General features: G+C 46.0%; 1 protein-coding gene across 1 annotated transcript; it reads right to left on the reverse strand.

Moving 5' to 3' along the window:
* Positions 1-385: 385 nt before the first annotated feature.
* On the reverse strand, positions 386-7879 carry Npm2 (nucleophosmin/nucleoplasmin 2). The gene is made up of 9 exons (XM_031361743.1): positions 7808-7879; positions 7312-7475; positions 7108-7193; positions 6903-7016; positions 4433-4526; positions 3212-3366; positions 2934-2974; positions 721-754; positions 386-634 (listed from the first exon to the last, which is right to left on the reverse strand). Exons 2-9 carry the CDS (start codon positions 7367-7369, stop codon positions 590-592), a joined length of 627 nt encoding a protein of 208 aa, XP_031217603.1. The 5' UTR covers positions 7370-7475; positions 7808-7879; the 3' UTR covers positions 386-589.
* Between the last annotated feature and the right edge of the window lie 5371 nt (positions 7880-13250).

The raw sequence follows: 13250 nt of genomic DNA on the forward strand, positions 1-13250 counted from the left end.
ATATGGGCCTGCATCTCATAACTGTAATGGCAGCCTAAGTTGCCCCCTACCCCCACCCTCCACTGCCTCATATACCTTTGACAATGGCCTGATAAGAACAGGGAAATGGAAAGGTCTGACCCAGGTCCAAACTGCTAGCAAAAGCAGGTTGGGTCCTAGAGCTCTGCACTTGTAAACCTCACCTGCCCCAAAGAAAGTAGCCTCAGCCCCAGCTCACTGAAATCGCGGCTGAGGCTAGCCCCCTAGGCCTTCCTTCAATTCTGAGGTGGAAAACCTAAAAGCAACATGGGGCTGGTTTCTTGCTCGTGGTCGCCCTCTGCTGGGCACATGAGCTAACGCAGCAGCAAGGAGACCCACCCAGGGAGGGGGAGCCAGAGGGAGGTTTTGATCATGCAAATTTTATTGTGGCCCCAAGCAAGCACGCTTGCTTGGGGCTTCTTCGTCAAGAGCCTCTGGAAACTGGAGGGCTGGGCTGCAGAGCTCTTACGACACTTTACTACATTTAGACTAAGGTGGTGGGGCTGGACACCTGCACCAGAGCACAGCTGGTGGACATCCTGCCTTGGACACAGAAGATGCTAAGATGAGCTCATTTCTTGGACGCGGGCTTCTTAGGTTTGGGTGTAGATTTCCCCTGTGTAGATAAGAGATTGAAGAGTCTACCACCCTCCCCGGCCTGGCAGCCTTCCCCAGGACCAGCCCCAACTTCTCATTGCTCACCTTCTTCCATGGGCTCTTGTCCTGAGGGCTGGGCCTGGAAAGGAATAGGGACAGAGTGGGCAAGAGAGTGCAGCTTTATGCCATAGCTGAGCCCTCCAGATAGCAGCATGCAGGAGCAGAGCTGGGGCAGTTCATCTAGACAGGGGACCTGGCCCAGAGAGCTAAAGCTGCAGGCTTATCCTTCTACCTGGTCACCCCTCCTTTTTTGCCTGTATTTATTTATTGCAGTGATAGGGATTGAACCTGGAGGGAAGCAGTCTACCATTAAGCTGTATTCCCAACCAGCTTTTAAGTTTTTGTGGCGTTAGGCAACAGACTGCTACTGGTATACTGGGCAAGTTCTCTGGCACTGAGCTCGGCCTCAGCTTTGCCTCCCTCCTTTTCTGTTCTGCTTCTTTTAACAGTGTACTGTCTTCTTAGACTTCCATTGCTTTCCTTTCAGGTATAAAAAGTGCTCTTTTCACACCAAGAGGGGGACTAGTGGTAAAAGGAATGACTGGAGAGTATGGGAGGATAGGCTCGACAGGTAATATATACTTAAATACCTTTTTGCTTTTTGTTTGAGACAAGGTCTACTCAGCTTGTAGAGCAGGCTGGCCTTGAACTCAGATCCACCTACCTCTGCCTCCTGAGTGCTGTGATCAAAGGTGTGTGCAACCACAGCCAGGCTTAAGATGTAGTGTAGAGAGGCAGACTGAGCGATGGTTCTGTTAGACTTTGTTACAGGATCTTGTGGGCTAAGAGGCTTGCTGACATGACCCACATGCTGATCTCTTGGGGTAGGGGGATGCAGAAAGGCTTTGTCCTCAGGATTACAAACCAAAGAGACCCCAGAACTCCCAGTGATTCCGAAACATGCCTGGTTTGTTCATTGCACAAGTGGACGCTGATGGGTGTACTAGCTGCTCTGCCATCACTGGCTTTAATCCTGGGGACTGGACAGGTCCCCTCCCGCTTTGGGACTTCTGTGTCTACATAGGCAGTGAGGGGAAAGGCTCTCTCCACCTTCCTTTCAGTTTCCTCAGACTTTCCCATCAATGCATCCAGCCTGTCATTTGCCCCTACAAGCTGCTCCAGGATCCTCTAGACAGACCTCAGGCACACTGGTCTTCACATGCACCATGCTTGTCTCTGTGGTGCTGGCTGCCTAGCAGATTTAACATTCTCTCCAGTTGTGTGGAAGTTTGGACTGGATTAAGTTTAAATTTCTGGTTAGCAGAGGCTTCCACAGCCTCAAGGACCTCAAGGATTCGCCTCATGCTTTCTCAGGCTTAGGGTCTTAAAGACTCTGCTCTACAGAGCAATTTCCAGGACAGCCAGGGCTACCCCAAAGAAACCCGGTCTCAAAAAAAAAAAAAAAGTTGACATAATACATCTCTCATCTTAAATGTCAACCTCACTGTACATAATTTAGCAAACCGCCATTAGAATAAATTACTTATGCTTTTTTGTTACTTTCCAATGTTAATCTTTTGTATTACTCTTGGCCACACTATTTCTAACACACTTGACATGAACACAAAGCCACACTCTACTCTTAATTCTAGCCCTTTCCGGATTGTTATCATGCCAAAGTCTACATATGTTCCATTTACCCTGTGCCACAGAGGAGACAAAATGATGGGACCTTGTTTGGTCAGTTCTTATGTTGACATTTAGTTGTTTGGTCAGTTCTTACGTTGACATTTAGTTCTTATGCTGCTATTTCCAGGACTGTTGGGTCAGGATAAGGTGAGTTTCTGAGCATAGATCTTGAACTGGTTTTTGTTTTGTTGGTTTTGAATGGAATTACCTCAGATGGAATCAGGACAAAAGGATAGCACGTGGTTTTCCAGAGCTGGTGAGGCTGCATGTGTGCATGCATGTAAATACACTGCATGTACCCTGCTTCCCAGGACTAGCTATCTCACAGGAAGAATGTTTGCTGTTTCGGCTGGGCCTGGTGTGGAGACCTGTAATCCCAGTTACTAGGGAGATTGAAGCAGGAGAATAACAAGTCTATGGCCTGCCAGAGCTATACAGGAGTTCAAAGGCCAGCCTGGGCAACTTATTGATAACCCAGTTTTTCAAAATCAAACAAAATGTCCACCAAGCCAAGCCAAACACAGTCTGGGGCTGCAGCTCAGCGCCCTGCTTGCTTATCATGCCAGAAGCCTTGGGTTCAGTGCTTAGTACTGTTGTGGCGGGGGATTGAACAGCGTGAAGTGATTTACCTCACTGCTGCTTCCTCCTCTTCTTTTTCCACCTTCTTTCTCTGGGAAAAAAAAAAAAAACACCAAGTGTTATTTGAAAAGTTAACCAAAGACCCAGAGCCAGAACACTCTTGAATGCTGAGCCGTCCCAACCGAGACCTGTTGCTGTGATCGGACAGAGAAAATACTGCAACAGAAACCCGTAGAACTTCAGTGGTGGAGGCCTTGGCCTGTCCCAAATGCCAACCTGGGAGGCCTGGCTCAGGTCCTGACGCCCTACCTCGTTTTTTTTCCCCCACCTTAGCTATGCTCATCTGCTTCTGGGGAGCCACCCTTTTGACTTGTTTGGCGGGTATCTCTTCTAGTGATAGATCTGCATCCTCCTCATCCTCCTCTTCCTCCTCCTCTTCCTCCTCTTCTTCCTCATCATCATCCCAGGCCAGGTCTGAGGTCTCTGGAATAGTATGGGAAGTAGGCAGGACTAGTGAATGGTGGGGAAAACCAGAGCATCTGACCTCAAGACTCAACACCCACCTCCCAACCCAGGTCTCTTTTGGTTCTGAATTTATCCCCAGGAAAGTGCTGTGTTTACAGGGTTCACCTTCTGCGGTGGGCCTCATATCCTTCCTCTCCCTTCCCGAAAAGTAGGAACCAAGGTGAAGCAAGGGGCAGGAAAGCTCCACGGATGTTGGGGGGAAGGAAGGCAGGCAGGAGGAGGCTATGTATTGAGAATTGGCAGGAGGAGGCTGTGTATTGAGAATTGGCTGGGCCAAGACTGAAGGTGGGTGAGCGGGGAAGGAGATGTAGAAAGGGCTACAGGATGGCTTGGCCCTCAAAGGTTGAGGTACTGGAAACTTGGTCCCCAGTGTGCCATGTTGAGGTAGTGGGAACTATTCAGAGGGGAGGTCTAATGTGAGGTGGATCTTTTCTGGGTTTTGAGACTGATTCTTTTTTGTGTAGCCATGGCTGTCCTGGAACTCATTCTGTAGACCAGGCTTGATCTCTAACTCAGGTTCACCTGCCTTTGCCTCCCTGACTACTGGGATTAAAGATGGGGACCACCACCTGTCAGGCTGGGAAGTGGCTGTTAGAGGGGCCAGCGTGGCAAGTTGCTGTGGCCCATGCTGTCACTATAGCTGCATGCTTACTAGTAGCCAATCTTTGAAATACACCCAAATACTAGTTACAGTAAGAGCTTCTTTTGGGCCTGAGGGTCTTGTGTACAGAGCCCAGGCTCTCCTTGAGCTGAGAACACAAGCCTGTGCTACCATGCTCAGCCTGGGAGCCTTCGGAAGACCCTGTCTACCCTACAGGGTTTTCTGAAGCCGAAACAAGGGCCACCTCACTCATGACAAAGCTGAGGCCTGAGGCCCACACAGGACATGGAAAGGCGAGAAGAGCCGGATGACAGCCCTCGGCACAGCCTTCTAGCTCAGGCCACTGGCCATCCTTTGCTTTGGAGGGTCTGTACAAAAAGTCAAGAATCTCTGGAGACCTCAAATGCCTAGGATACGACTTACCATAACATTCCTGGCCACTGAGGAACACGGGTCCTGAGCCAGTCCTGAGCCGAAAAGTCACTGGAGGAGAAAGCTCTATGCCTGACACTGAGACCTGCAATGGGGAGACACAGGTCACAGGTCACTCAGCCTGGCCCCTGCTAGGTGTTCGTCACACAGTGCTGCAAAATCCCAGCACTGAGGAGGTAGAGGCAGGAGGATTGTAAGTTCCAGCTATTCTGGGTGACATAAGAGACACACTGGCTCAAAACAAAATGATAACTCCAAACCCATAAGCAGATGTCCCGCTTCTCCATGTGACCACACTGGATAAATCACTTTTCTGCTCTTCACTATTAAGAATGGAGAGAGTCAGGCTGGAGAGATGGCTCAGTGGTCAAGAGCACTGACTGCTCTTCTGAAGGTCCCGAGTTCAAATCCCAGCAACCACATGTTGGCTCACAACTATCCATAACGAGATCTGATGCCCTCTTCTGGAGTGTCTGAAGACAGCTACAGTGTACTTACATATAATAAATAAATAAATCATTTTTTAAAAAAAAGAGTGGAGGGAGTCAGTACAGGAATACACACCAGTATCCCAACACTTGGGAAGAGGCAGAGTCAAGAGGAACACTGTGGGTCTGAGACTGGTTTAGGTTACACAGACTGTTTCAAAGAACAACAAGAACAAAATCAAACAAGAAACAAGCAAAGGCAAGAAAGGAAAGCGCGGTACTCAGGTGGTGGCGTGGCTCAGCACAGAAAGGCTTGCTGAGCGGCCTGGTGGCCAGAGTCCAGTCCTGACCTCACAGAAGGCGAGGAGACCAACTTCTCCACAAGCTGTTTTCCGACCACCACATGCTGTGGCATGCGTGTTTACACCCCCACCCACCCCAGGAATCCTTCAGCGAAGAAAGATGGCAACATGTTAAAGTGAATTCAGAGTCTGGATGATCAAGGAACCCAAAAAGGCTCCAATGGTATTCTCCCAACATAAGGGCATGTTAATGGATTGATGGAGAAAGAATCTGAGATCAGGCGAGTCAAAAAAACCATTCGAGGGGCTGGAAAGAAGGGTCAGCTATTATTAAGAGCACTGGCTGCTCTTCCAGAGGAGCCGAGTTTCAGTCCTAGCATCCACACAGTGTTTCGAAAAATATCTGCAGTTCTACTTTCAAGGCCCTCTCCTGGCCTCTGTAGGAACTAGGCATGAATGTGCATTGCAGAACATAGGCAGGCAAAACACACAGGTGAAAATAAAAATAAATAAAGCATTTGATAAAATCTAACTCCCTATTCGGGAGTAAAAATAAAGCTTTGAAGCACAGCAGGACGAGATGGGGGCTTCATTAATCTGGCGAAGCGAATCTGTCAGGCACTTACTTCATGGAGCCATCTTAAATCAGGGAAGAGGAAAAGATGTCAGACATTCAGGTCACATTTACCCAATTACAGTTCCCAATTACTCAGGAGTTTGGCTTTACAATGTTGCAAGAGTTAAACCCATTTAGCCGAGCCACACACCTGAATTCTGAATTTTGATCTTTTCCTGGGCCAGTGATATGTGATAAAAAAAAAAAAATCCTGCCTATTGCTGGCCATTTCAGTGAGCATGTTGATGCTCTGTGCCCTGGTTTCTCTCAGGGAGACAACGATGCCTCCACAGCATGTCATGGCGCTAAGCGAGGGGCTCCGGGGAATAAGCAGAGTAAAGCATTTTCCAGTTATGGTATTTTCAACTCACAAGTTAATGTTTTTAAGTCAGGGAGTATTTGTATTATACCAAAAGGCCTAGCCCATGGGGCAATGCAGTGAGATTATAGAAAAAGGAAAAGGGTCATCCCGGCACCGGGAAGGGGAGGCAGGAAGGTAACTTTGAGGCTATTCTGTGATACAATATGAGAACCTGTCTCAGACAAACAAGGGCAGGCTAGATGGCTCAGCAGGTAAAAACACTTGCTGCGCAGGCCTGGAAATCTGAGTTCAATTCCTGGAACCCACAGCAGAAGGAGACACTTAACTCCTGGGTTGTCCTCTGATCTCATGTACTGTGATACATGTGCCTGAACTCACTCCCTCACTCCTCTCTCTCTCCCTCTCTCTCTCCCCCCCTCTCATATACATGATTAATTTTAAAAAGCTCCACATTACAAACCTGCCATTATTCACACACGACGATTAACTGCCCAGAGCGAGCGTAACTAGAAGAAAGAACTTTCCAGACTCAAAGCCCAAATATAAGCCACAGCCAATGTCCTGGTGACTACTTAGTAGTAAAGAGCTTAAACAGGACACTGCTGGAGAGGAGATCTGGCTTGCTCATGGCACAGGCTCTGGAAAGCAGGAATTGGGATGGTTTCCCTGGTCACCTCTCTAGCATGGCTAGAAGCCTAGGGCATGAAGGCATCCACACTTATGTCCAGGCTCACCTGAGGGTGAAGTTAGGGCGGTGACAGCTTCCCTGGGCCTGCAGGGAGAGAAGACTCACCATGGGTAGGACAGAGGGCTTCAGCGTGGCAATAGTGATTGGGGGTCTTCTGTCTTCCTGGCCGAGGATTTCCACACGATTCACCTCCTCTTTGGCTTTCTCCCCCAGGCAGATCTGAGAAGGGCAATGGGAAGAAGCGGTTAGCTGTTGAGGCTGGAGACTCACTCCCGTTCCAGTCTCCTCCTCCTCCTTGGGAGACACCCACCGTGCTGAGCAAGAGTTTACAGCTGTCCTTCTTCTCGCCTTGGCCTCTAAAGGTGCAAGTCTGTTTTTCCTGATTGAGTTCACTGCCTGCATAGGGGAGATGGCAGTGTAGGGGCTGGGAGGCTCATGAGTTCCTCTCCATTAGAGAGGCACAGCTCACCAGCAAACCCACTCCACCTTTACTGGGGACAGCCAGAGCCCTTACCCCAGAACATGTTCTTTGGTGTGATTTCAGTCACACTGCTGGTGCTGTGGCGACTCATGTTGATTTACTGGGCAGCTTGGTAGAGGTGTTGCAGGGAAGAATTATGTATGTGGTGAGGCAAAGTCCCGGGTCTCTGCTTGGAGCTCAGCTGTTATCACTGTTTTCTGAGTAACACAAAGGCTAGCTCATAGCCTTCCTTAAGGGAAGCTCTCTTGAGTCTTAGGAATGTTGGCTATAGCCAACAGCCATTAAAAGCTAGAAGCCAAGTTTTCCCCCCCCCCCCCCCCACATCTCAACTGATCAGTGCATCCCCAGACCTGAGACAGACACACTCCACACTGCAGTGTACTTTTGTCTAGCCCAAGTTTGGAAATTTGCTGGGAGACCACATGACTGCCCTTGGGGCCTTCCCAGGACCCCAGTGTGGAGAGGGAGGGGACACGAGGATGTGTGCCCAGTTGGATCCGAGTCCCACCCATCCCCTGCTCAAGCTTACTGCACTGCCAGTCATGGGTTGCACCTCTACTGCAGGTCCTCAATAAGGCTTCTGGGCTCCATCTAAGAGTCAGCTTCCCACAGCAGGCTGATAAGAAGCCTGTGGAAGAGGAGGGGACGAGGAGGTGGGCAATCCCCTCCTATCCTAGAAGCACCTGGCCCTCGGTGATTAAAACTTGATTTTTGAGCATCACCTCTGCTGTTTCCCATTGAGCAGGTCTAGGTAGGGCCCAGAGAATTTGCATTTCCAACCAGCTTTCAGGTGAGGCTGCTGGTACTGGCCCAGAAAGAAGCCCCTATGTGAGAACCACTGTTCACAGCCAGTGGGGACTTACTGGGGTTACCAAGAGAGGCTGACCTTGCTACTCGACTTAGAGATGCTTTGGCACCTGTCAGGAAGCATCAGCAATGACGATCGTCATACATTTCTACCTACAGTGGATGGACATGGCAACTACTCTGCACCTTTGCCAATGGTTGGCATGGCTAGTGTTCTTAAATTTAGCCATTCTAGTGGCTGTATCTCATTTTGTTTCTATTTCCCTCAGAGCAAATGTTCTAATTACTGGGCTCCATCTTCAACCTGCTGGTGGTATTTCATCGTAGTCTTTAATCATCATTCCCTTGATAAGGGATGGCGAATGTTAAAGTGATCACTGGTAATGTGAAAACTGGCATTTTCAAGCTGCCTGTTCATTTAGTAAAATTTAACTATTTGAGATTATTATTTGTAAATGCTCTTTATATATACTAGATATTTGTTTTGTGTCAAATATGTTTTTCAAAGATTTTTTCACTACAAATTATGTCTTGTCTTCTTCCCTTTCTCCCTCCCTCCCCCTCCCCTTCCTTCCTTCCTTCCTTCCTTCCTTCCTTCCTTCCTTCCTTCCTTCCTTCCTAAGTAAGGTCTGGGTACGTAGCAAGGCTGTTGTTGAACTCAAAAGATTCTTTTACCTTTCCCTCCTAAGTGTTGGAATTATAGGTATGCACCTCCACCCCCACACCTGACTCTAATTTTAGCTTTGATTATTAGTTGTATGATATATTTTAAGTTAGCTTTTCTAGGATGGTGCTGTGATGGCTAAAGAAACTCCCATTTATGCCAGGCATCCATCCCGACACCCACTGGCCATATTTGCCTTTGACTCCAGTAACCCAGATGTAGTCATCCTTACACAAAAATGTCCAGGCGTGCCATCTACTTGTTATGATACGACTGCTTTTCGGCTTCTGTAACTTGCTTAGGCAGACACTATTCTGGGACTATTCTGAGGCTGCCTTAGGTACCTAATCTTGGCAGACAGAACAGCTCTTGGCTTGCTTGTGCAGATATTCAAGGCCTGGTGGCTTTTGCCTTTTAAAACCCTTCCCTCACTCCCCCCACATAGCAATCTCATTTGGCTCAGGGATTGTCCTGCTAGCAGCTTCAGTAAGTTTAACTAATTACAATCTGAACTGAGTCTGTGGTCTTTCCCCAGGGGTCATGAACTCCACAACAGTGTCATGTATTGCAAAGGTTGGCATTGAACTTGTGAACATTTGTCTCTGCCTCCTGTGTATCTGGGATGCCAGGCATATGCTACTACATCCTTTTTTTTTTTATTATTATTTTTTATTTATTTATTTATTTATTAAAGATTTATTTGTTTATTATATGTAAGTACACTGTAGCTGTCTTCTGACACTCCTGAAGAGGGAGTCAGATCTCATTACGGATGGTTGTGAGCCACCATGTGGTTGCTGGGACTTGAACTCAGGACCTTCGGAAGAGCAGTCTGTGCTCTTACCCGCTGAGCCATCTCTCTAGCCCCATGCTACTACATTCTTTTGAGTCCATTTTTATTTATGTAGTAGAGAAGGTTCACTGCCAATTCCTCCCCTCCTGCTTCCCCCAAATGCATGGCCTCTGACACCAAGCCTGGAAAAGACTATCCTTTCCTAGGTATTTTTGATGTTTATTGATCATGTCGGCCAGTCTCTTTCTGGACTGCTTCCTTTTTACTGGTCTGCATGTCTTCCCTCAAGCTAGAGGCACCCTGGTTTGTAGATCTTGGGACCAGGCAGCATGAATGCCCAAGCTGATCTTATTATTTATTTTAAGCAAATATTTTAAGGCTGAGGGTGCAGATTAGTGGTAGAGCTTTTATGGGAAAGACCCTGGGTTCCATCCTGAGCACCAGAGGAAGAGACTGTAAAGACGGAAAGATGGCTCCTCAGTGGGTAAAGGCACTTTTTGATCTTGCGGAGGTGTTCAGTTCCCAGCAGTAACAGGGTACCTCAACTGTCTATGCCTCCAGTTCCAGGAGATCTGATGCCTTCTTCTGACCTCTCAGGCAAGTTATGGGGTGCATATAGGTATGTACAGACAAAACATTCTTACACATAAAATAAATCTAAAAATATTAGAAACAAGATTTGTAGCTATTTCTGATTTTTTTTTTCATTTTCACAATCAATACATTAGTTTCTACAAGAGGCCTTTGAATCCCTACACACCCCACCCCAAGACAGGGTTTCTCTGTGTAGCCCTGGCTGTTTAGGAACTTATCCTGTAGTCCAGGCTTTCCTCTAACTCAGAGATCCACCTGCCACTGTCTCCTGAGTGCTGGGATCAAAGGTGTGTGCCACTACTCTGGCTCCTTTTCAAATGTCTACTGGAGAAAGTACATACATGAAAGTGTTTTTATGGAGCTGGATGAAGCAGAACACGCCTTTAATCCCAGCAGTTGGAGGCAGAGGCAGGCCTGATCTACAATGAAAAAGTCCAGGACAGCCAGAGCTACATAGTGAGAACCTGACTCAAAAAAAAAAAAAAAAAAAAGTCTCTATGCAACCCATCTCTATGTACAATGGATATACATCAATAAATATTTAAAGTACTTATTTGAAAATTTTCAGATTTTATTGACTGTAGAAGTAAATGTCAGGGGCTGGAGATGTAATTTCTTGGTAACTTGCTTGCTTAGCATGTATGTTCTGTCTCTATAACAACAACAAACCACCAAAAAAATGCACTGAAGATAATCAACATCACAGTGTTTTTGGATCATGAACAGATTACAGTCTAGATTTCCTTGGTATTATTCTATAGATTTCAGCACAGATCTAAAATTACTCATGTGTATTTCATGTTCTTGGATGCTATAAAAAATAGTATATATTTTAAATTTTAATCTAATTGTCTTTAGTACATACAAATAATCTTTATCTGCACCCCCAGTGGTATAGAACAAATCTAGGGTCTTGAGCACATTACACATGTTATGGCTGGCTTTTCTCAGGAAGAATGGGAATTAGTTGTTGATGTGGACGGGACACGGAGAAGAGGAACAAAGAACAAACTACTGCACATTTATATGAAGTATCATGATGAAACTCATTGTATAACTTGAAAATTAAAAACTTCTGGACAATTTACTTTAATATATTGATAACAATAGATATTATCTTCTGTGGTTTTGCTTAATTCAACTTAGTCATTCCAGTGGCTTTTTTTTTTTTACTCTAAACCATGACATCTGAGAATAAAGACAAGATTCCCTTTTTTCTTTGAGATCCATGTGCTTTTTCTTTTTGAGCTGCATTCACTTGGCCAGGGCGTTTTGGTAAAACATGCACTCTCTATTTGAAAGATATCTCACTATGCAGCTCTAGTTGGCCTGGAATCAGCTATGTAGATCAGAATGGCTTTGAACTCAAAGAAATGCACCTCCCTCTGCTCCCCGAGTGCCAGGTTTAAAGGTGTGTACTATCAAGCCTGGCCTGACTGCTTCCTCCCTGTCTCCCTCTCTTTTCTGCCCAAGACACTCTTCTGATATAGAACACAGACTGGCCTTGAATCTTGAGCCCTCCTGCCTCAGCTTTCCTAGTGATAGGACTACAGGTCTGTGCTACCAGATAGCCCTTTGCTCTCTTTAAATATGGGGAAGAGTCCATTTTACGCTTCAAGTGTGTTGTTGGGATTATACTGGACACCAAGTACAAGGCCCTGAGTTTGTTTCTCCAATACTAGCACTCACAAAAACTTTTGCTGAGTTATTTATTTTTTATTTTTTGGTTTTTCAAGACAGGGTTTCTCTGTGTAGCCCTGGCTCACTCTGTAGACCAGGCTGGCCTCAAAGTCAGAAATCCACCTGCCTCTGCCTCCCAAGTGCTGGGATTAAAGATGTGCACCATCACTGCCCGGCTTGCTGAGTAATTTTTTAGATAAGGTCTCACATATTCCAAGATGTTGTGGTAGTGCTTGCCTTTAAACCCAGCATTTGGGATGCACAAACAGGCAGATCTTAGTGAGTTTGAAGCCAGTCTGGTCTCCACAGCAAGTTCCAGGACAGCCAGGGCTACACAGAGAAAGCCTGTTTTGAAAAACCAAATAACCAAAACCAAAACCAACCAAACAAAAAAACCTCCTCCTCCTCCTCTTCCTCCACCACCACCACCAAACCCAACCAAAAAACACCAAGTTGGCCTTGAACTTACTAGGTAGGTGAGAATGACCTTGGACTTCTAATTTTCTGTGTTGGGCTTCATGTGCTAGGGACTGAAGCCAGGGCATGCCAGGCAAGCACTCTGCCAACAGAGCTACATCTCTAGCATAATATCATTTTTTTGTTTTTTTTGGTTTGAAATTTAATGAGTTTAAATTTTCATTATATATTTTTTCTATATCTACTGAGATGATCTCTAATTTTTCCTTAGTTCATGTGGTGTTACAGTTATGTTTTTTATAGAATGGTATTTAAGAAAATTATGTGTAGGGCTAGAGAGATGGCTCAGTGGTTAAGAGCACTGACTGCACTTCCAAAGGTCCTGAGTTTAAATCCCAGCAACCTCATGGTGGCTCACAACCATCCATAATGAGATCTAACTCCCTCTTCTGGAGTATCTGAAGACAGCTACAGTGTACTTATATATAAAAATAAATAAATATTTTTAAAAAATTATGTGTATAGGTGTTTTGTCTGCATGGTATGTCTGAGCACTTGAGTGCCTAGTGCCCAAGGAGGCCAGAAGAGGTAGTTCGATCCTGTGGAACTGGAGTTACAGACAGTTTTGAGCAACCATGTGGGTGCTGGGAACTGAACTCAGTGCTCTCTGGAAGAGCAGCAAGTGCTCTTAACTGCTGAAACATCACTATAGCTGTATTCTTTTGAAAACTAAATCAACATTGCATTCTAGACTCAGCCACTTAATCATGATGTTTTTGTATACTGATTATGACATACATTTTAGTAAGAATGCATTTAAATTCATAAGAGATAATAGTCTAGAAGCCTTAAATTAAATGTTTTAAGACAATGGGAGGAGGTAATAGAGACGTCTCAGTTGGTAAAAACCTTATATTGATTCCCAGTCCCCTCATAAAAATACTGTGTGTGCCAGGCAGTGGTGGTACACACCTTTAATCCCAGCACTTGGGAGGCAGAGGCAGGTGGATTTCTGAG

The sequence above is a fragment of the Mastomys coucha genome, unplaced genomic scaffold (genome assembly GCF_008632895.1).
Source record: "Mastomys coucha isolate ucsf_1 unplaced genomic scaffold, UCSF_Mcou_1 pScaffold9, whole genome shotgun sequence".
In the NCBI taxonomy this organism is placed as follows: domain Eukaryota; kingdom Metazoa; phylum Chordata; class Mammalia; order Rodentia; family Muridae; genus Mastomys; species Mastomys coucha.

Excerpts from the sequence above, each read along its gene's own strand:
- Npm2 (XM_031361743.1), bottom strand. The coding sequence starts at position 7,369 with ATGAGTCGCCACAGCACCAGCAGTGTGACTGAAATCACACCAAAGAAC. Across the intron at positions 7,194-7,311 it reads ACCAAAGAACATGTTCTGGG|GCAGTGAACTCAATCAGGAA; the intron begins GTAAGGGCTCTG and ends TCCCCTATGCAG. Across the intron at positions 7,017-7,107 it reads GTAAACTCTTGCTCAGCACG|ATCTGCCTGGGGGAGAAAGC; the intron begins GTGGGTGTCTCC and ends TGCCCTTCTCAG.